General features: G+C 55.3%; 1 protein-coding gene and 1 pseudogene across 2 annotated transcripts in view; both read left to right on the forward strand.

Annotated features, from left to right (window-relative positions):
• The window catches only part of LOC307184100 (bone morphogenetic protein 8B), a gene marked incomplete at its 5' end in the record, with an annotated part of 46201 nt that extends 26798 nt beyond the window's left edge, over positions 1-19403 (forward strand). The window contains 6 exons of the mRNA XM_079917346.1: positions 1458-1647; positions 2079-2227; positions 14997-15191; positions 15962-16041; positions 16599-16709; positions 18961-19403. Of these exons, the coding sequence (XP_079773472.1) occupies positions 1458-1647; positions 2079-2227; positions 14997-15191; positions 15962-16041; positions 16599-16709; positions 18961-19110 (875 nt within the window). The 3' untranslated portion in view covers positions 19111-19403. The remainder of the gene's footprint in view (positions 1-1457; positions 1648-2078; positions 2228-14996; positions 15192-15961; positions 16042-16598; positions 16710-18960) is intronic.
• On the forward strand, positions 3895-5480 carry LOC307192409 (succinyl-CoA:3-ketoacid coenzyme A transferase 2, mitochondrial-like; annotated as a pseudogene). The gene has a single exon. The product of its transcript is annotated as a succinyl-CoA:3-ketoacid coenzyme A transferase 2, mitochondrial-like (transcript).
• Positions 19404-23235: the final 3832 nt, after the last annotated feature.

Consider the following 23235-nt stretch of genomic DNA (forward strand, 5'->3'; position numbering starts at 1 on the left):
CCATCCATCACCGGACCAGGTCTCCACCGCAAGGACAGGAAGTGCTCCCACATCCGCCTCTGCCACCAGCCTGGTGACTTGTGGTCTCTGAGTCCAGTAGCCAGAGAGAGAATTTTTAAAAAGACTCACAGACATGTAATTAAAATCTCAGTGTTGGTTTTGGGGGAAGGCTCTGGGAGGCTCCCGCCCCTGCTTTGCGGAAACACAGATTTTTAGTGTTTGAAAGTGACAGGAGGCTAAAGTGAGACGCTCTAAATATACTGTCCTGGGCATTTCCGGGCAGCTGGGGAAATATGGGGTCTATTCTGCTCCTGCGGTCTCTTGCCCAGACTGTTAGAGCAGCCCTGCCGCTGGCCTGCCTCGGGTCCCCTCCAGCCTGGGCTTTACCCTCGCCTCCACACATAGCTTCCACTCTACCCTTAAACCACACTCCCTTGCTGCCCAGAGCCCTGACGCCCCATTGGCCAGAGCACAGCCCACGCTCTGAGGCCAGAATTCCAGCTCTCCGCAGTTAGGCCACAGCCAGACTTATGCCCTGAGCCGCACATTGCGGGATGGTGGGCGGCCCCAGCACCTCACACCTGTGCAGGACCTCTGCCTAGAATGTCTTCTCCCCCACCTTATCCACCTACCAAGAGTCAGTCCCATCCTTCAAGGCCAGTTCAGGTGTCACCTCCTCCGGGAAGCCTGCTCAGATCATGCCATGGGACCCTCCAGCTTCCCCAGCACTTGACCCAGCATCTCCAGGAGCTGTCATCCTACCTCGCCTCCTCCTGGTTCTTTCCGTGTCTCCCTCTGGCCCCGCTTCCTGCTTCCCCTTGATCCAAAGAGGGTCCTGCCGTCCTTCCACCCTTTGCTGGGCTTTATGGCTCTTGTTTTCCCGGCCGGTGCTGTCGTTCCGCGGCTCTAGGCCTTTGCTCAGGCTGGACCCTGCCTCTGCAGCGTCCTTCTCCCTTGACATCGTGGCAAATTCACTCTCACCCCTCAAGGCCCAGCTCCAAAGCCCTCTCTCCCCTCAACTCCCATCCACATACCGGCTGACTCCGGGAGCCCCGTCCTGCCCAGGTGCACTCAGCTATGTCCCTGCTGCCTCCGTGGCCCTTTTCTGCCTTGGGTCTGATGTCCATCTCCCCAGAGGAGGGACCTGTCCTGTGCCCCATCTGTGGGTCCCAGAGCCAGCAGGGTGCTGAGCGGGGCAGGCTGGGTTTGGGGCTTGCGGACCAGACATGGACACTGCCCTTGTGGCACCGCCGTGTGCCAGGTGCCATGCCAGGCGCCTCACGACACGGTACCCCGAGCCCTCTCGGCACCCAGGAGGCAGAGCTGGGACAAGCCTGTTCTCGAGGAGGGAGCGGTCCCATCCAGACTGCCCAGGCCCCCGGATCCCACCCGGCCCTGCCCACCCCGGAGCCCGAGCTGGAACCACAAGTGACCGCCAGTCCCACTTTGTCTTGCAGTGGAGCGGGACCGCACCCTGGGCCACCAGGAGCCCCAGTGGAAGGAGTTCCGCTTTGACCTGACCCAGATCCCGGCGGGGGAGGCCGTCACGGCCGCGGAGTTCCGGATTTACAAGCTGCCCAGTACCCACCTGCTCAACTGGACCCTCCACGTCAGCCTGTTCGAGGTGGTCCTGGAGCAGTCCAACAGGTGCCTGCCCTGCGCCCCGCGGGCCCACTCAAGCCTCTGTCGGAGGGTCCGGCCCAGCCCTGGGTGCCGGGGGGAACATTTCCCAGAGGACAGAAGGGGAGCTTCCTGGGCAGCCCACCCTCAAAGGACAAAGATGGTTGGCCCGAGGCCTCGTGTCACCGTGGGGAGAGGCCCAGCATCAGTCCTGGATTCAAGTCCCCATCCTACTGTCCCAGCTGTGGGACATGGGCAGGTCACTGAGCTCCTGAGCCTGCTTCCGCATCTGTACACGGGCACAGTAACACCTTTGTACGGTAGACGCAGTGAGAAAAGGCATGTAAGGCACCAGAGCCAGGCGGGGTAGATGCCCCACTAATGGTCCCCCAGGAGGGCACTGGAAACACAAAGGCAGCTGTGCCGGCCCTCGGTTAATTGTTCTTTCGTGTCCACAGGGAGTCTGACTTGTTCTTTTTGGATCTTCAGACGCTCCGATCTGGGGACGAGGGCTGGCTGGTGTTGGACGTGACAGCAGCCAGTGACCGCTGGCTCTTGAACCGTAACAAGGACCTGGGACTCCGCCTCTATGTGGAAACAGATGATGGTAAGACTCGGGTCAGCAGCGAACCTTCCCCTGGGGGCTCCTCCGAGGAAGCTGCTGGCGGCAGGCGCAGCTCGAGCCCCTCACGTGGCCCTGGAGGCCTGGCCTTTTCCACCTGTGCCGCTGGGGGATACCTCCACCCCTCCGCGGGGGCTCAGTGGGTAGAGAGTGAGGTTCCCGCAGTGCAGGACAGCAGGAGACCCCCTACCAGCCGAGAGTCCCTCCTCTCCTTCTGCAGGACCAACAGTTGTGTTGCTCGGAGTGAGTCCACGTTTTCCCTCCCCAAGAAATGGGAGATTCTTTCTACTCTACGGAGCTGCCTTCTGCACCAGGAGTTTCCGTCCTGGGCTGGGCGAGGGGAAGCGCTCACACCCTCAGGCTCTGAGGCAGAGGCCTGGGTGTGAATCTCGGCTCTGCAGCCTTCTAACTCGGTGACCTTGGCAGGTTACTTACCTTCCTAAGCCTCGGTTTCCTCATCTGTAGAATGAGGATTCACACCTTCATTCATTTAGCAGGTGTTTGGGGGAGAGCCTCCTGGTGGGCCCAGGGTTGGTGTGTCTGTGGTACAGCGGGGGCCACAGGGGGCTGGGCAACGGCTGTGAGGAGGCTGAGAGAAGTGGGCAAAACAGTAACTCTGAAATAAATGTCATCTTATTTAATAGCAGTGGAGGGGGACAGGATCTGATTCAGCGTTCTATAAAACAACCCTCTGAGACACTCCCCTTCAAGGGAGTGTAGCATCTCTCCCCCTCCTTCAGTGTGGGCTGCGCTTACAGACTTGCTTCCCAAAGTATGCCGTGGGCTGGGGCAGTACCTTTGCAGGGGCAACCTGAGTGGCACCCCTCAGCCGGGTGCTCAGGCTCCCATGAACACGTCATGCAGCTCCCAGACACCCTTGATCTGACGGAGTGGGAACAGCACTTCACCTCCATGGTCTTCGTCCCCAAAACCCAGAACCCCAGTCTCACCATGAGAAAAACATCAGACAACCTGAAACTGAAGGACATTCTACAGAACACCTGCCTGACCAGTACTTCGCAAAACTGTCAAGGTCATCAGAAAACACGGGAGGTCTGAGAAATTGTAACAGCCCAGAGGTGCCTAAGGAGTTGTGATGACTATATGCCAATGTGGGACCCTGGGTGGGATCCTGGAAAAAAGACACTGGAAAACTAATGAAATCTGAGTAGATCGTGATGTTTAGTAAATAATAAGATACCAGTATTGGTTGATTAGTTGTGACAAATGTGGTTCCAGGACAGTACGTGCTGGGGACACAGGTGTGGGAACCGCTGACGTGCAGGTGGATCTGGGGGCGGGGGGACGGGAGTAGCGCGCTGGGGAGGAAGAGTGACGATGGAGAGGAAGGAGACGGCGCCCAGGCTTCCCCGGAGGGACGTCGCCTCGGGGCCTGCGTGCGCCAGTCCCCGGATCCCTCCAGTCCCGCCTGACGGTCCGGACCGGTCCCGCCTCCCGCCTTCGCGGCCCGGGAAGCTCGGCGCCTCGGGCCCTCCGAGCGCGGAGACGGAGCGGGGCGGCGGAGGAGCCAGCCGGGCGGCCGCATCACCGCCGGGGGCCCCCTGCCCTGTGACGCGCGGGCGGGGCGCGCACGGCCGCCGCCTGTCCCCGCTGGGCCCGGGGCCGGAGCCCCAGCCGGAGCGGAGCGGACGATGGCAGCCCTGCGGCTCCTGGAGTCTGCGCTCGGGCGCCGGGTCCCCGCCGGCCGCTCGATGCCCGCGGGGGCGACGGGCAGTGTGTGCGGCTTAGCCAGCAGCGCCCGCGCGCGTGCCAAGTCCTACGCGGACCCCGTAGAGGCCGTGAGAGACATCCCGGACGGCGCGAGGATCATGGTCCGGGGCTTCGGCTTCTGCGCGATCCCGGAGAACCTGATAGGGGCGCTGCTCAAGACCCGCGTGAAGGACTTGACCGTGGTCAGCAGCAATGTGGGGGAGGAGAACTTCGGGCTCGGCCTTTTCCTGGGGACCTAGCAGATCACCCACATCGTCTGCTCATACTTGGTGGAGAACTCGCTCTGCGAGCACCGGTACCTGGCGGGCGAGCTGGAGCTGGAGATCACACCCCAGGGCACCCTGGCCGAGCGCATCCGCGCGGGAGGCGCCGGCGTGCCCGCCTTCCACACCCCCACGGCCTGCGGGACCCTGGCCCAGGAGGGAGGCGCACCCAGCAAGTACTTAGAGGACGGCCACATCGCCATCCTGAGTCAGCCCAGGGAGGTGAGGGAGTTCCACGGACAGCACTACCTTCTGGAGCACGACGTCACGGCCGATTTTGCTTTGGTGAAAGGGTGGAAGGCCGACCGGGCAGGAAACGTCATCGTCAGGGCCAGCGCCAGGAACTTCAACGTGCCCATGTGCAAAGCTGCGAGAACCTCAGTGGTGGAGATTGAAGAAATTGTGGACCTGGGGCCGTTTGCCCCAGAGGACATCCATGTTCCTAACATTTACTTAGAGGACATCCATGTTCCTAACATTTACTTAGATCGAGGAATACAGGGGGGAAAATATGAGAAAAGAAATGAGCGTTTAACGATGCAGAAAGACGATGATGAAATATGCAAGTCTGCAGATAGTATAAGGACACGGATCCTCAAGCAGGCAGCTCTTGACTTTGAGGACGGCCTGTGTGCCAGTTTGGGCATAGGAATCCCTCTTCTGGCCACCAGCTACATCAGCCCCACTATAACCGTTCATCTTCACAGTGAAAATGGAATCTTGGGCTGTGTCCGTTTCCACTGAAAGAGGAGGTGGACGCAGATCTCAACAATGCGGGCAAGCACACAGTCACCCTTCTTCCTGGGGGCTGTTTTTTCTCCAGCGATGAATCATTTGCCATGATTTGAGGGGGACACATCGACCTAACCTTGCTGGGAGCCATGCAGGTTTCCAAATATGGTGACCTGGCTAACTGGATGATACCCGGCAAGAAGGTGAAAGGAATGGGGGGTGCGATGGATCTGGTGTCCAGTACCGAGACCAGAGTGATGGTCACCATGGAGCACTCCACCAAGGCCAGTGAACCCAAAATCTTGGAGAAATGCACCAGACTGTTGACTGGGAATTGGTGCGTGGACCGCTTTGACAGAGAAGGTGAAATCATCACCGAGGAGGCTGTGTTTGACGTGAGAGGACTGACCCTGATCGAGCTCTGGGACGGCCTCATGGTGGAGGACATCGAAAAGAGCACGGGGAGCACCTTTGCCATCTCCTCGAATCTCAGACCCATGCAGCACGTCTAAACCTAGCTGGAAAGTGAACCTTGGTCCCAGAGCGTGTGCTTCTCCCTTTAACCTCCTGGATTGCATCCTGAGAAAGCCTCAGTCACATTTCTGCATTTCACCAGCATCTGGCCGGCTTTCTCCTGCCATCCCAGACGGGCTGCCACTGGATAGGCTTTGTTCTCTCGAGAGGGACATGCCTTTAATTAAAAACAAAAGGAAAACAGAGGCACTGACCTTATATGTCCCGTGAGTTCTGAGAAAGCTCTGCTCCAATCACCCTCCTCCCTGTCTGTGGTATTTACATTAAATTCTATGCAGCTTGAGATGATCCCATGGGAAAGTTTCACTGAAGTGCCTACTTTCGTGAGTGGATAATGAAATACGGGAAAAGTGATGGGGGAGGAGCTGTTACCGAGCCCAAGCTCACTCTGCTCACTGCGTGACAGGCCAGTAAATCAGGAGATGAGTTGTTGAGACAAGGAAGAACGACTTTAATTGGAAGGCTAGCAGATGGAGAAGATGGCAGACTAGCATCTCAAAAAACCCATCTTGTCCTAGTCCCAATTCAGGCTCCTTTCATATGATCTTGTGGGAAAAAGGGGCAATGATCTTTCTGGCTACTTCTCACTGAACAGCGGTGATGAGGGGGTAGTTGTGAAATGAAATTGATCAGTTTTGGGTCAGGAATAGTCCTTAAAATTTTTAGTAAGCAATACAGTTCTCTTTCTTTATCTACAACTATTTGAACCTGATGAAATCTCTTCTACAATGAAATTTTAATCTCAATACTTATCCTTTTTGAAGAGCAACCTTAAGTCTTCTAAGGGTTCACAAACCCATTGCTCTCTAGGCCTCTCAGGAGTTGGGCAATTTTCTGATGACAGTGGGGCTACTTTAAGCCAAGTGTGATGAATCCATGTCTTTACTCCAGCTAACTTGACAGATGAGTGTGTGGTAAGTAATACCACCTGTGGTCCTGTCCACCTTGTAGTCAGGTGGTGCTCAGGCCCTTGTTCTCTCTAGATTTTAAGGAGGACTCCAGGCAGGAAAGGATGTAGGGCTACCTCAGTTGGATAGGCAGACCTACTGGAAGCAAACTCATGAACAGAGGTTAGTATAGTGCCCGGAGTTTTAACATAATTGGCAACTGCTAGATCTTTCAGAGCATTTATAGATTCTCCCTCCCCGGCAGGCACCTGGAATAGCCTACCATGCAATATCTCAGTGGGGCGTAATTTGAGCTGCTTCTGGGAGCCCCTCTGATCCGTGGCAGGGCAACTGACAAGGCCTTATCCCAAGGTAAATTAGTCTCTTGACATATTTTAGCAATGCTCCTTTTTAATATGTAATTCATTTTCTCAGTTTTTCCTGTTGATTGCGGCCGCCAGGATGAACGTAGCTTCCAGTTAATTCGCGGTGCTTTAGGTACTTGTTAGGTTATGGTGGAGACAAAAGCAGGCCCATTGTCACTTTGAAGGGGGTTAGGCAGCCCAAAGAGGGGGATAATTTCCTTAAGGTGGACTTTAACCACTTCAGAGGCTTTTTCTGTCCTGGTGGGATATGCCTCCACCCATCCTGAAAAAGTGTCCACAAATACTAGCAGGTGTCTGAAATTTTCTGTGGCTTGAGGCATTTGAGTCAAGTCTATTTGCCAGTCCTCAGTGGGGCAGGTTCCTCTGTGTTGTGTGCCCATTTGGGGAGCCCTGACAGCAGTCTTTGGGTTATTTTTAGCACAAATCATGCAATTTTGAGTGGCTTGCTGGTTGGTCCTTTGTAGGTTCGGCCCCATTATGTACTTTTGTCCTCTGTAGTCTAAGTAAGGGGCTCAAGTTCATGTTCCTTTAAAGCCTCGTAGAGGAGCTTTAGTATGAGCCTATCCATAGTTCGGGATCCAAATCCGACAAAATCCTGCCATTCCCAGAGACCCCCTCATTTGTCTGTGAGGCTTGGGTGTTCCCAAGCCTGCAGTTGCCCATTTTCTATCAGGCAAAAGACCCCGCTGTCCTGGAGGAATGACAAAACGCAGATACGTGACTTGTTTCTTACATACTTGGGCCTTTTTCTGGGAGACCTTATAGTCACAATTGGCCAAATAATTCAGCGTTCTTATGGTATTTTGTAGACACATCATATGCAAGGATTGCTATGAGCAAGTCATCCCCATATTGGAGTAAGAGTCCTTCATCCAATATTAAGTTTCTCAGGTCCCTAGCCAACATTTCCCCAAACAAGGTAGGGGAATTCTTAAATCCTTGAGGCAGGACTGTCCAACAATACTGTTGGACTACCTGTGTTGCTGGGTCCTGCCATTCAAAAACAAACAGCTTCTGTGATTCTTCTGCAATAAGAATGCAGAAAAAAAGCATCTTTCAAGTCCAAAACCGAGAACCAGCTGAATTCTCCAGAATAGTTGTAAGGAGAGTGTACAGATTAGACACCACAGGGTGCAAATCTTGGACAATTTCATTAATAGCCCTCAAGTCTTGGACAAAGTGATACTCTGTTGAGTTTGGCTTTTTGACTGGGAGGGTAGGGGTGTTAAATGGGACCTACCAGGTTTAACCAGTCCTGTTTTCAAAGTTTTTGAGAACTGGCTAAATTCCCTTTGGGGCTTCTTGCCTCAGAGGGTATTGTTTTAGATTAGATGTCCCAGTGTGCCTTTTTAAGGGGATTTGCATTGGCCATGTATTTCTGGCCTTCCCTGGTGTGCTATCAGCCCACACTTCCAGCCTTGCCTTTTCGTAGACCTCTGGTGGGTGCAGGGGAAGAGCTCTGTCTCCTTTTCTGGGGCATCCATGAATGCCATCTGTAGGCTTACAGTGTGGGCTGGTGGGACCCTGATGTCAAGCTGTCTTGGCAAAAAGTTACTTGAGCATTTAAGTTACAAGGGAGACCTCAGCCCAAATGAGGGATTGGACACACCAGCATACATAAGAAACTGTGTTTCAGGGTGAGGTCTCCTCATTGGCATAGCGGTTGTAAGAAAGAAAAATTTTGTACCTCTCCAGAAACTGCCATGAACTGGATGGATTGAGATGTTTTCTGTGCCACCTTGGTGTTTATCACAGAGTGTGTTGCACTCGTATTTATCAGAAAGTCAATCAACTTGTCCCACACTATCAAAGGTACCTGGGGCTCCTGTGGGGAAATTGTAATTGGACGCCTCAAGTTCAAGGGAGCCCCCAGGCCTCTTCATTCATCATCAGAGTGTTCCTCTCTTTCTACCATATGAGAGGCTCCCATCTTTCATTTATTGTTTTCTTTCTTATTCTTTAGTCTAGGGCAATCTTTTTTCCCACGCCCTTCCTCCTTACAGTAAGCACATTGTTCCCTCCTCAATGGTGACTTACCTCCCTTCCAGTTACTTGCCATCCAGGAATCCAATGCTGCTGCCAGAAAAGTGGCATTCCGTCTTGCATCCTCTCGCTTCTGTCGTTGTTCCCTGTCGTTGAACACTTTAAAAGCAACATCTACCAATTGAGAAGGGTTCATTCCAACTGCACCATCTAACTTTTGTTCTTATATCTGGGTACTTTGCCCAATGCAGGTCATATTTACCTCATATTCTCATATTTTTGGGGGTCTCAGGATCTGCATCAGTGTAGCACCTATAAGATTGATAAATTCTTTCTAGAAACTCTGATGGATCCTCAGTGGGTTTTTGTTGTATCTCCTGAATTTTGTTTAGGCTCTTTTGCCTAGGTACTCCCTTTGGAACACCCACTAAGATACACTTCCCATAATGCTTTAGGAGCAGGCTACCTCCATTATTAGGCTCCCAGTCAGGCTCAGCAGCAGGAACTGTCAGATCTGCTTCTGGAGTTCCATCTGGATCTCCTGGATGAAGCTAGTGTGCTTCCTCTTTAGCCTTGTCAGTGACCATCCTTCTTTCATCCCCAGTATGTATCATATTCATACGAGTGTGAATGCCCAAGAGGGATGGTAAGTGGCAAAGACGGAAGTGAAAATTTCAGTCATGCGGAGGGAGTCCTCTCGGTAAGTAGGGTTATAGTTTTTCCAATTAAACATATCTGATGTTGAGAATGGCTTGTGCATCCATAGAAACCCAGCTGGTTTAAGAAACGCATCTGCATTAAGGCCTCCTATAGGATATTGGTGCAAGGGAAACTGCCCTGCTCCAGCAGTGGCTCCTAGTCCAAACTGGGTGCCCTGTCAGGTCTTAGATGGTGACACCAAACCTGGCCCCTGTGCCCCGGAGGTTAGCATAGGAACTTCTAATTGATCCCCATAAGTAAATGAAACAGGAGGCGGTGAACATGTTGGTGGCATGTGGGCGGGGGGTGGCCAGAACAACTGCTGGTGCAGTCTGCTCGGCCAGTGGGGGAGCCGGGCTGGCCAGAGGGGGGGTGTAAGTTTCAAAATAACATGTCCCCACTCTCACTTTCTCCCCTTCCTCTTGTAGAACAGGTTTTCCCTTGGTTTTCTCTTTCGACTGCTGTACCATAAGGTGGCAGCAGTCTGACTTCTTTTCCTCCTCTTACAATAGCATAACTGCTTCTACATACAGAATCTCATCATTTTTACCTGTTCTTTCACAAAACAATTCTAACTGCAAGATCGTATAATAAGTGAGCGATTCAATGGCCACTGCTCTCCTGATCCTAACATATATTGGGCCACACGCTATTACAATAAAATATCATCTCTTCTTTAGTCATAGACCCACAGCTATATTTTGCCCATTTATTTAAGATACGCCCCAAAGGGCTTTCCTTAGGGACAGAGGAAGTATTTCCCATATTTATAAGTTCAGTGGGTTTCCCTGGTGGCACAGTGCTTAAGAATCTGCCTGCCAATGCAGGGAACATGGGTTCGAGCCCTAGTCCGGGAAGATACCACATGCCGCAGAGCAACTAAGCCCGTGGACCACAGCTACTGAGCCTGCGCTCTAGAGCCCGCACGCCACTACTACTGAAGCCCACGCGCCTAGAGCCTGTGCTCTACAACAAGAGAAGCCACCACAATGAGCAGCCCACTCACCGCAACTAGAGAAAGCCCATGTGCAGAAACGAACACCCAACACAGCCAAAAAGATAAATAAATTAGATAAATAAAATTTTTAAAAAGTTCAAGAACAACAAAACACAAAAAGCACAAGCAAATTCTAATACCAAAAGCACAAAGAGATTCCATCAAGAATGAATGCAGTATAGCTGATTCACTTTGTTATAAAGCAGCAACTAACACACCATTGTAAAGCAATTATACTCCAATAAAGATGTAAAAAAAAAAAAATGAATGCAAAACAAAAGCCAACAAACTGGTTCACAAAGCAGGTAGAGTCCAACAACAATTCCGCTCTCCAGCAGGGCACCCCAATCAAACGAACAAATTGGCTTTTCCCTTAAAGGAAAAAAGCCCAAACTGAGTGGGGAAAATGTTCCCAGTCGTATATACTGGAGCTACTTACCCTTCTATGTGAGACCCATTTGGCTCCCAAATGTTGATTCCCCACTTCAGCTGCCCAGCGCTGGGGCAGCCGGCGCCACTTCAGGGAATTTTGAAGGAAATATCCTCAGGACAAATGGTCCCGGTGGCTGCTAGGGCCTTACCTGAAAATTCCCCAACAGAGGCCAGCTAGCCACAAGCACCCAGGGTCCTGGCCGGCTCACCAAAATTTGTTGCGGAGCCCAAGCTCACTCTGCTCAGCAGACAACAGGCCAATAAATCAGGAGACAAGTTGTTGGGACAAGGAAGAACAACTTTAATGGGAAAGCTAGCAGACTGAGAAGATGGCAGAATGGTGTCTATGAAGATGGCAGAAGAGTCTATATAAGGCACTGTTTTATTAGAACCATAAAAACATACACACTTACATGTGAATTTGTAACTGGGAGAAACGCTGTCTGAATGTAAGATGGTTTTCCTTTGGCCCTTCTGACTTTCCTTCGGGGGCCTTTCATTTTGTCACTAAATTTTGTCTCTTTGTAGCCTCACCTCCCCTGCCTCTCACATTTCTCCTCCTCGTAGCTAAATAGATGTCTCTAGAAGGGAAGCAAGACCGTCTAGGTGGCCACTAAACTGGTAATAGGGGCAACTGAAGGGGGAGAGACTGTTTGGTGCCGACATTCCACCAGGAAGTCTCCTCTGTGAATAAACAGCTCGCCTGTGTGTGGCCAAAGGCTGCGGCTTAGGATGGGAGGAGTTCTACAAACCCGGGCGGTGGACTTAGATGGGTTTTCTCTTCTTAAATCATAGCGTTCCTGTGTCGTCCAGATCAGACACTTAGACCCTTCTTCTCTGTTACGGAGCCTAAACCAGCCTCCTGTTCATATTCCCTTGAAACCCATGAGGGGCAGTGACGTACTTCATCCTGAATCCACAGTCTCACGAACTAGACAGAAAAACATGAGTTTCCGTTCGCGTGTGTGCGTGCGTGCGTGCGTGTGTGGGGTTCAAACCCAGGCCTGCCACGGAGGCTGCGCTTTCTCAGTGCGGCTCTAGGGCTGCACAAAACGGATGGGAGCCCGTGGGTAAGAACAGGAAGCTCCAGCTGGTCAAGGAAGGCCTTTCAGAGAGGCTCCCTGCGGCCTCACCCTGACGGGAGGCCCGGATCCTGGAGTGGAGAGACAGTGCCCCTGAGGGGACAGCCACAGAGTGTCAGGGGACCGTGACCAGGCGGGCAGTGGATGGACGTCACTGAGTGGACTGTGCAGCACCTTCTGGGGAGGAGGACTGATCTGCCCTGCGTGGTGGGAGACGTCTTCCAGCGTCAGCCTGGGACAGGCAGAGGTTTCCAGAAGCAGACGAGTTACAGGGTTGTTAAACAGTAGAAAGAAGGAAAAGCATTGAGTTCCTAGTTCTCATGCGGTGAGGAAATAAATAACCTGTGGGACAAAAGCACACCTGGTCACAGCTGGATCCCCTCCAAGGGTTTCAGCCAGGCGTCCTGATTGTCCTTCAACGTGGCACGAGGGTCACATCCATGACCGCAGGCTGAGGCGGGGCAGGGGCTGCAGGGAAGGGGCAGGTGGCACCCAGAGGAGAAAGAGGCCTTGGGGAGAGATGGGAGCAATCTTGGCCTGGCCCAGGGGAGGGGGCATGAATCCCCAGGGCTGTGATAGGGCAGGGGAGCTGCCAAGACATCCGGGCCCTGACGGGGTAGACTCAGAAATGGGGGGAGGCTGGAGGTGTCAGGGGCCTTCCTGGCCCAGAGGAGCAGCATCTTCATCTGGGTCTGCGTGCTGGGGGAGGCCACAGTGTGGCCCCCATCTCGAGGTGTGGCCACACATCCCACGTCTCTCACAAAGGGGACAGCATGCCTGCCAGCACCCTCACAGTTCAGGTCTAGAGGCAGGGACCCTGGGCCTCAGAGGTTCCTGAAGTTCCTGCCTCTGCTTTCTGGAAAGGGTCCCGCCAGAGCCAGGCAGCCTGGGGGCCACCACCTGGACATCCGGGACCTGCCCTGTGACCCAATCTCTCTGCGCCCAGAGGACCCCAATACGATCCTCGACCAGACAGTTGCACAAGAAAAGCCTACAGTGAGCACAGCCTCGGGAGCACCGAAGGTCTCCCTGGCCTCTCAGTGGACAGGGCTCTCCAGGGACTCACAGGACAGGGCGGCTGCACACACAGGCCTGGAGGGCTGCCGGGCCAAGGCCGCCGCATGCGTCCACCAGGTGTGGAGCTCCGCTCCAGTGCCGCGTGGACGACAGCCGCCCGCCTGCCCCGTCGCTCCACGGCCTCCTCCTGGTGCCCTCACGGGCCTTCCCTCTGCGGAAGGGCTGCTGTGTGTCTTGTGGCTCTGCATCCTCACGGGCCTGCTGTTCTTCCTCGTGACCCTAACCTGCCATGACCCAAACTGCCCGAACGGCTTCTCCCTGGGCCCCTTCCAGTGTCAGCTCCTGTCTCAGCAGGGTCATCCCTGAGTGGCACCTCTGATGGGCCCAGTGCATGTTTGTGGCAGGTGATGTCATAGGTCAAAGGTTAGTCTCTGGTCGATTAGCTGTTTAGTCAACTCTGGCCCATGGACTCAGGGCTAAAGCACAGCTGTGTAAGGGCCGGCGATGTCCCTGACCTGTAATGTGCAGTGGAGGATCATGAGACCCACTAATAGAACACACATGTTTATGTATGTGCACATGTGTACAGTAGCTGTGTAAATGCACACGTGTGTGCACACACACATATATGGGCTTGTGTGTCTATGCCTGTGCATCACTGCTGCAACACTGGGGTGAAATGTACCTGGAAGTGGGATGTTCGGCCCTGGGCTTTAAGAAACATTAACAGTGAGCTTGTAGTCATGCCCTGTTGTTTAGTGTGTGAAAATTCCACAGGGAAAGGACATGAAGAGGTTCTATCACGTTCTCATCTTTATGATGAAAGCCAGGAAATAAATGTCTAAAGATGAACTAATATCTAAATATTCAGATGTATCTACTCAAAGGAATTTTATACATTTGAAATGTTCATAGTTGAGACTTAACAACCAAGAAAATGTTTACGTGGAAAAATTGGGAAAAATACAGACTTCTTTCTTACGCTCACAATTTAAATTAACATGAAAATATCCCAGAAAAATGAAAATGATGCGTTGTAGCAGGGGAGGGGTTTATGGGAGATATTTTTTCTAAGGTTCTTTACAGCTGTTGTTATAATCACTTTGACAATTAAAACACAAGAGGCCATTGGCACTGCAAAGAGGCACAGGAAGGTAGCGCCACTGGTGGAGGTGGCTTTGCCGGGGATGAGCAGCGTGTTTCTCCGGCCTCCTCAGGCTTTAGCAGCTGCGGGTAAAACCCCAGCTTTACCAGCATCGCTGCTCCTAGGCTGAGGCCCCATCATGTCTCTGCCCACAGCCTTTTCTCTCTTTCTTCCTTTTCAAAGCACAAACCCGCTGGTTGAGAACTTAAATGGATAAAAAGGGCTCTGGAATTAGATGCACGTGTCTGAACGTGGACTTGGGGTAAATGTCTCTGCCCGCGGAGCCTGGGGTCTCGTTTGGGGGCGTCGGTGAGTGGCCTGCTCTTGGGCGGTGCTCAGCAGAGCAAGCACTGAGTCCTGGCAGCCGCTCCCGCCAGCCGGGTGTTGTGAATCCTACACTGATCCCCAGAAAGGATGGGGTGGAAGGTAGAACTCGGGCCTCGGGGCCCCGAGATGGATGGGAACCCTGGTTCTGAGAGTCCCCGGTAGTGGTGCTCTGAGCCGTCACCGAGGGGCTCTGATGCTTCTCAGGGAAATGATGGGTCTGGCGTCACCATGAAGACTGGCTGAGATCATCACGTGAACTGACTGAAAGCTGTAAAGCGCTGTCACAACGGGCGGTGCCCTGGACCATCACTAATCCCGAGCCTGTGCTCCCGAGGACCCTCCCCCGCTCCTGCAGACCTGCCCACTGGGGGCTGGGGCTGGACTTGGGACCCGGGTCTTCAGAGGAGGAAACCGAGGCCCAGTGGGTTCCCTGCAGCCTCAGGCTCCGTGCTCCTGGCCCGCCCACAGAGAGGTCCCTGCTGTGTCCCCGTGCAGGGCCCCACCCTCGAGTGACCGCCCTCTCTGCTCTTTCCGTCTCAGGGCGCAGCGTGGATCCTGGCCTGGCCGGTCTGCTGGGGCAACAGGCACCGCGCTCCCAACAGCCTTTCGTGGTCACCTTTTTCAGGGCGAGCCCCGGCCCCGTCCGAGCCCCTCGGGCGGTGAGGCCCCTGAGGAGGAGGCTGCCGAAAAGAACCAACGAGCTGCCGCCCCCAAACAAACTGCCGGGGATCTTCGGTGAGGTTGGGGACCAGGTGGTGGGGACAGAACCTCCTGGCTTCAGTGGGGTCAGGCTCATGGTCAGTCACCCAGCCACCTTTCCTGACACCACTTTGCCCCTTCACCCTGGGGACCAGCCACTGCACGGTCTCCAGGGCTCTGAGCATCTGCCCTCACTGCCCCTGCTGCCCTGAAGTCCCTTCCTGCCCTCCCTGGCTCACCAGGCCCCCTCCCACCCCCCCGTCAAAATCAGATGCCCCTGGTGGCCCTCGGTGCTGCCCCGGGCGCCCTGCAGGATCCAAGCGTTTCTGTGAAGGTGTCCCTACCAGGCCAAGCCCCCGGGGATCAGAGCCCCCTGGTGCCCTCCTTTCCTTCACGGGGAGCCACGCTTTGCTTGGCCTCAGTGGGAGCCACTTGTCCTGTGGAATGGGCGTGGCTGGAGAGGCGGATGAGGTCAGGGGTGTCTCGGGAGGAAAGGAGGAGGGGCTGCTGGGCGGCAGAGGGTCCCCGGGCTGCTGAGTGGACCATGGGGAGTCACAGGCAGAAAGTCAGGGGAGGCTGGGCTGAGCGTGGGGTGACTGTAACCACGGGGAATCATCTGGAGCCGTCGAAGGTTCTTGACCAGGGTCACGGCGCCAGCAGAGCTGCAGAGATGGGCTTTATGAGACCAAATGGGTTAGTTTCCCATCGTTCATTTACTCAACAAATGAGCCCATCAGGGCGTCCCCCGTGGTGGGTGCACAGAGCGGGAACCCCAGCAAAGACCTTGCCCCTTCTGTCCCCCGCAGACGACGTCCACGGCTCCCACCGCCGACAGGTGTGCCGTCGGCATGAGCTCTATGTCAGCTTCCAGGACCTTGGCTGGCTGGTAATTCCTGACTCTCCTTCTTTCCTAAATGACAGTCCCCACCTTGAAGATGGCAAGTGTATGTCCAAGAGGAGGTAGAAACATGGGGGATTTGCATTTTCTTGTTTTATTTTCCTCTGTGTTTTTCCAAGTCCTCTAAAGGGAGAATGTGTTGCTTTTGTAGTGAAAAGTGCTTTTTTGTGAAAACCATGAAAATGGAGACTGTCTGAATCCTTAGCCATAAAATGTCAGAGCTGCAGCAGGAAAACTGAGGCCAGGGTGGGCAGTGCCTCTGGCCTTTGCTGTGACTGAGGGTGGGCTGGGGAGGACGAAGCGGAGCGCTGATGGCGCATGAAGGGGACGGAGATCGTGCCCAGCCCTGTCTGCTGAGGGTCTTCTGGTAGATGTCAGGCTTCTGGGGGAAACTGCCCTGGGAGGGGCCCGAGGGTGGGCTGGTGGGCCCTGAGGCTGAGGGAGGGTAAGGGGCAGCCCTGAGTTGTGCTGTGACAGGTGCTGGACTGGGGGGCTCGGGAGGGGCACATGGATGGGACTCACCTTCTCCCATTACCTGCCCCCAGGACTGGGTCATCGCCCCCCAAGGCTACTCAGCCTATTACTGTGAAGGGGAGTGCTCCTTCCCACTGGACTCCTGCATGAACGCCACCAACCACGCCATCCTGCAGTCCCTGGTCAGTACCGCGTCCCTCTGCCTGGACGCCCAGGGGAGGGGTTTGCGGAGGAGAGGGGCGCGTGCAGCCAGCAGGTGATGGCAGCACTGCTGTGTCAGGGAGCTTTCTCTACATGGAAACTGTAAGGAACGGCACCAAAGACGGAGGAGAGCTTAAACAAGCTTTATTCGGGTACGCTCCCGGGTGAGGTTCACTGGTCCGAGAGAAAGTGGCCAGAGAAGTCGCGCCCGGGCGAGAGTTTGGGCAGAATTTATAGGGGAAGAAGGGAAAGGGGTGTGGTGAATCCGGGAGGGCGCAGGGTATTCCTTATTTGGTGGTCTTTTCGGGTATCGTGAGGGACCGTTAGTCCCGCCCCTCGAAAGGCGGGAAGGCTGGGCCGGGTGGAAAGTCCCCAGTTCAGTTACTGGAACTGGGTGGTCCGGAAAGTCTCCAGGTCAGTTTCTGGAACTGGGTGGTCCGGAAAGTTTCGGTCTGATGCAACCTGTGAGTCTGATTGCTTTCCCCTGCCTCGGGCCAGTTGGCCTACAGAAACCTTTCTGCGTGCACGTGCAGTGAATCCCACAGCCGTGCAAAAACTGGTTCCCGTGTGGGCCACCCCCAACCCGTGCACCTGAACACACACGCACATGGGGGACTTGCACGTCCATGCGGTGGGTACCAGACTTACAAAGGCCCGCCTGCTGGGGGTCAGCGGCACAGCCCGTGCATGATAGGCGGGCATCCCACACGGCTACTTGTGCCCTCGGAACACACACGTGCACCATGTTCACTGGCACGTTCGGCCTCCTGTGTGTCACACACGCCCTCAGGGTCGGGGTGGGTGACACACGTGTGTGTTCTGCCCCCTCTTCCTGTGCCGGAGTCCCCAGGTACCCCGTGCCCCTCTGGTTTCCCCTCCTGTTCCTTTCCCGTTGGCTCTTTTTTCTGGGTCCCTCTGGGCTCTTTGTGTCTCTACAGGCTTTTGATGCCCCGGTGTCTGGGGAAACTAAATGCTGAAAAAGTTTCTAATAGGAACACTGTTGCTGCTGCTTATCGCTAAGTGTTTTAAATGTTTTTTAGTGCTGAGGCTTCTTTCTAGAACATTGATCTGGACACTGCAGTTACAGGTTGTTCAAGGTGATGCCCTAGAGCAAATGAGTTAAGGCAGCATGGACCCCAGGATAATGCCTCCTTTCCCAATGGTCACATGGGATTTGCTGGACCCCTGGGGAGCTGCCTTCCTTGAAGAAGGTCAGGGGTGATAGAGCCTGTCCTGGCAGCAGGCTGCTCAGAGCTGGGGCTTCTGGGGTAAGGCTGGGCTCTGGGGACCGGGGTCCAGGCTGCCGGACAGGGCCCCCCATGAGACGGCTTCGCCCAGGTCCTGCTCAGCGGCCTCCGAGGGGCCTGGGAGGTCCTGGTGGATGGAAGCAGGTTCCCTTTTCTCTCCAGCCCCTGACAGGTTGGGGGGCTGCCTTCCGGGCCCTGCCATGTGGGGCCCCGATGAAGAGTCCAGGGTGAACGGCAGCTCATCCTCCGAGTCTCCAGATAAATATTTTTGTAGAGGCTGCAAGAGCTCACTCAGTCGGGCTGTCTTTAGGGGTAGAGCTGTTTGGAGGAGGGTAGCGGGATCCCCGTGCCAGGTCCCAGTCGTGCCGCGGCCTCGGCCTCAGCCATGGAACTGGGCAGGTGACTCGGTCCCTGTGCCCTCAGTGGTCATCTGCCCAGAACAATCTCTGCCTAGAAATCGTTAGGAGGGGTGGAGGTGCTTTGAGAAACAACAGTGTCGGACACCCCAAGGGTGAGCCTAGAAGTCTGGCCGCCAGCAGGTGTAACACGGACCTTCACCGGCTCCCAGTCTGGAGTGGGAGACGGACCAGAAACAGCTCATGCGGACAAGACACGATCAGGGACGTTGCAGAAGCGCAGGGAGAAGAGAGGAGCAGAGGGGACCCCGGGGGCGGTGCTGCAGGGGTGCAGGCAGGACCTGGCACACGTGCCGGGGGCCAGCAGGGTCAGGGTCGTCCTGTCTGACGGGAGGGGCTATGACAGGAGCCACAGGTGCCCAGGCTAGGCCTGAGGGCAGCGGGGGGAGGGGTGGGGGTGGCCAAGGGGGCGGGGCCGGGGCAGAGTTCGCGCCAGCACCTGCCGGGCTGCGGGGCGAGATGGCGCCGGGGAGGGGCGAGCGGCTGCAGCCCGGGCGGCAGGAGCTGGGGGCTGGGACGGGGTCCCCGCGGTTCTCACGCCTCTGCCTGCCGCCCCCCCTCCCCGCCAGGTGCACCTGATGAAGCCTGACGCGGTGCCCAAGGCGTGCTGCGCGCCCACCAAGCTGAGCGCCACCTCCGTGCTCTACTACGACAGCAGCAACAATGTCATCCTGCGCAAGCACCGCAACATGGTGGTCCGCGCCTGCGGCTGCCACTGAGGCCCCGCCCCGCCTGCTGCACCGCCCCTACCGGGTCAGGTCAGCCCTCCGCAGGGGGCACCCCCCCCAACGCCTTCACATATCAGGCAGGGCGGCAGCGAGGGCGCCCCTCGGCTGCCCACATCCTGCCAGGGGCTGGTCCTCCCCAGACCCCTCTGCCCCGCCCCCGCCCGGCGCCTGAGGCGGTGGTGGAACTCCGGCCTGGTGGTCTGCGTCCGCAGCAGGGTCCTACCCCAGCCCCCTCCCCAGAAGCACGGGCTGACCGTTCTTTGGGGCTGGCAGAGAGTCCTGTCTGAGGACCTGCCCTTGTTCACTGCTGGGCCAGCTGTGGCCGGATGTGGAACGAACTCAGAGGCACCTGCAACCCAGGATGGCCACCTCAGGCCCTTCACCGTCCACGACAGGGTCTGGGGATGTGTAGACAGGTCCTGGTCCATCTCCAGATGCCTGCCCTTCCCAGGTGCAAAACTGGGCATTTCTGGGCACTTCTGTTAGAGTGTGGAGTTGCCCTCGGTGGGCTATATTTGTGGATCTGAATTACCAAACCGCTGGCCACAAGGAGGCATGTGGGTCGCCTCCAGAAAGAGCTAAATGGACAGCATGATTTAGGGCCAAGGCCGATGGCATTCATCTTCCCTGTCTTCCTCCCTTGACCTGCCTCTGCTGTCTGGGGAAGACGTGCAGGGCATGGACACTTCAGGGAAACAAAAAATCCTGGGGGCTTTATTGACCCCGTCTGTCTGTCACCATGTTGAACCATCAGGAGTTCAGGTCTGTGGAAAAGTTATCTTTTTGCTGAGCCAAGTATGGTGGATACATCGGGTGGCCCAGGGTGACAATGCCCAGCACGGGTGACATAGTTTCCCTTAACCTTCTGCACGGCAGTCATCAATAATCAACCTTGATATTTTTTCTTTCAAATCTGGATAGAATTTCAAAATGACCAGCACAGAACTCCAGGTGGCCACCACCAACAGGTTAGAGTTGGCATGTGGAGTGAAAACTCTCTGCCATCTCCTGCCTCCAGTGCTCTGGGACACGGGGCAGCCTGGGGCCAGGCGTGGGGCGAGGGCAAGGCTTGTCAGCACCTGCCCGTGTCCAGAAGCTGTCAGAAACATACTGTTCAGCCGAGTCTGCGTCACCCTGTGTGCCCAGGAGCCCTGTCCTGTCTCTCGGGGCCTGTGAGCCAGAGAAAAGGCCCCGGTCCCAGGGGAGTGACAGGCGGCAATTAAGCTAAGCTGGGTGGGGCGGTTCCCGGAAACCTCTGCTCTCCTTGGAGCGGCCGCCGGCAGCTGGAGTGTTTATTTGATTTCTGACTTGGTAAGCCTGTAATTTACCTGGTGGAGCGGACTGCGTCCAGCTGCCCGAACCCTGAAATACCGTGTCATTAAAAGCAGAGCCTGGGCCCGCCCCAACCCACGGGCACAGCCCAGGACGTGCAGCCCTGGAATTCACTCTGCGCCCCAAGGAGGGGCTCCGGGAGCGCAGGTCTGGCAGCCAGGGGTGAAGGCTGGGGCCTTGCTGCAGGACAGCAGCCCCTCCGCCTGGACCTGGGAGGGCCTCTGGGAGCCAGTGCACAGGAAGTGACCCTCCCCATGGACAGAGGAAGTTGGTGGTCTCCTCTTTAACCTGGGGCTTTGAGCTGAGGCTGGCAGTGAGCGGACCAGGTACCAGCCCAAGTGTCAGGAGACCCGTATTCTGGCTCCAGCTCAGCCACTGATGTCTGGGCAAGTGCCCCCTGATCCAGGGTTCAGTTTCCTGTCTCTGGCATGAGGCATACAAGGACTCTCACGTCTCCAAAGGCCGTTCCAGCCAGAGAATCTGCCTGCCACTCTGGCCATCTCTTTTCAGAGCGCCAAAACATGGCCTGAGTGCCCAGCTGTCCTAGGACTTGAAACCTGCCATTTCAGGGCCTTATTCAGTGATCTCTCCTCCCAACATCAAGGGCAGTGGAGGCTTAGAAACTTTTGACAAATGTCAGTGTTAGGTTTCTTCAGTGCCTAAGCACATAACCTGGCATGGTTTGGGGCACCAGGGAAGTTTATGAAGTGAATGTTTTGAAGATGTGGACTGCCCTGCCCTCAGAGGTGTAGAACAAAAGGAACATAGGATTGTGATACGACTCCTGTTTCGTGCAATAAAGCCAAAAGTCCAGCAGTCATGGCCTTCCTGACACTTCTAGCACCTTCAGCCATCCAGGTGGCCACCAAATGAAATCAAACAGAAAAGGCTTCAGAGAAGGGAGACAATTAAGGACGGAAAGCTGATGAGGTGGCAGTGGTCAGTCACTAGGCCCACCTCGTTTATCTGGTTGCCCTTGGCAGTCTGGGTCACATTCAAGGCTGCACGTGAGAAGCGTAAATGAGGGCGGTCAGCTCAGACTCACTGGCGGCAAAGTAAAGCACTGCCGGAGAGGGTGGGCCCAAAGGAACAGCAGCGCCTGGGGCCATGCTGTGTGGGCACATTGCTCTGTCACCTCACCCCTGGTGCACATCTTCATAACCGAAGCGTGATCCTGGCCCAGAGGCCAGCTCATCGGGCGAAGCCCTATTCTTGTGTGTCTCTATGTAGGAAAGTAGGTGACATTCTTCAAGAAATTCCCTGTAACTTCATAGGGAAGGAAGCTGTGACAGGAGAGGGTGAGCTTTGTAGCTCGCAGACCGGCTGGCAACAAGCCCTGGCTCTGCCTCTTGTTGATCTGACCACGCTGCGCACCGGGCAGCCGGCTCCTCCCTCTGTAGAACGGGCTACTGGCTCTGCCCTGGCAAGGCCAGCACGGGGAGCAGGTCTGTTCGGAGCACTCGGCACTGGGTCTGCACACCTGCGCTGAATGAATAGCATTATTAGTGGCCTTATTTTATTATTTTTTTTGCGGTACGCGGGCCTCTCACTGTTGTGGCCTCTCCCGTTGCGGAGCACAGGCTCCGGACACGCAGGCTCAGTGGCCATGCCTCACGGGCCTAGCCGCTCCGCGGCATGTGGGATCTTCCCGGACCGTGGCACGAACCCATGTCCCCTGCATCGCAGGTGGACTCTCAACCACTGCGCCACCAGGGAAGCCCTAGTGGCCTTATTTTAAATGAATTTGCAAATGTGGGCCTCTCCCGCGTGCCTTCCTATTAAAACCCACTCCTCCCAGAATGTGTCCTTGGAGGTGCTGCTGTACTTACTTCAAAGCTGTGCTTTTCCTAAAAAAATAAAAACTTGGTAGTCTCCTGGGGTGAGGTGTGGACCCTCCGTGGGGGGGGGGGGTGCGTAGCGGCCAGCAGGGGACATGGCAGCGTTGCCCCCTCTCTGTCCTCCCACGGCCCTGCTCACTAGTGCAGCTCAAGGGTAAACTTTCTGGGGTTTGTCTCCTCACTGGGAAGCCTTGAGCGAGCATTTGGCCCTCTTTAAAAAAAAAAAAAAAAAGTTTTTCTCACTTAAGAAAATATTACATGTGTGTCGGGGACACTCTTAAAAATCAAAAGCAGAATACAAACACACACAATCTCACCACGTGGAGACAACCGGGGTTAATAATTCCTTCCAGGCTTCTTTCCTTAGCACGCTCCTGTCGGTCTCTTTATATAATATATGGGTATTCTACAAAGTTAGGATCGTACTCTATGCGCTGCTTGGTGATCTGAATTATTCAATCTATGACGTATTTTGAACATTTCTGTTATTAAATATTCTCTGGAAACATAGTTTGCAGTAGCACTCCATCCCTTGACTTCTGCCTTAGTTTTGTCACTTACAAACCAGGGCTCACTATTCCTTCCCCGGAGGGCAGGTGTGCGGCCCCCCGATCCTGTCACCTGCAGCCCTGGCCCAGCATCGGGAAGGCAGGGAGCCAGGGCACGGCCACCAGGCTGGCCATTAGCCCAGAACACCTGGACTAGGAACCTCAGGTCTGAGGCTTAGGTCACCACCTGCACAAGGGTCACAGGTGATGACCATGCAGTAGTTTCTGGGGAAGCCCTTACACAGGACAGGGTGAGCAGTCGGCCCCTAATGATCTCCCAACCAGCCTCTCTGGCCAGTCCACTGGTCCCCCCTTCCCAGGGGCATCAGGGAGGTCCAGTGACGAAGTCCCCCTGCCCCCACCCTGCCCTTGTTTCACAAGGGCTTTGTGACCAGTCT

Source organism: Stenella coeruleoalba (genome assembly GCF_951394435.1).
Source record: "Stenella coeruleoalba genome assembly, chromosome: 1".
Lineage (NCBI taxonomy): Eukaryota > Metazoa > Chordata > Mammalia > Artiodactyla > Delphinidae > Stenella > Stenella coeruleoalba.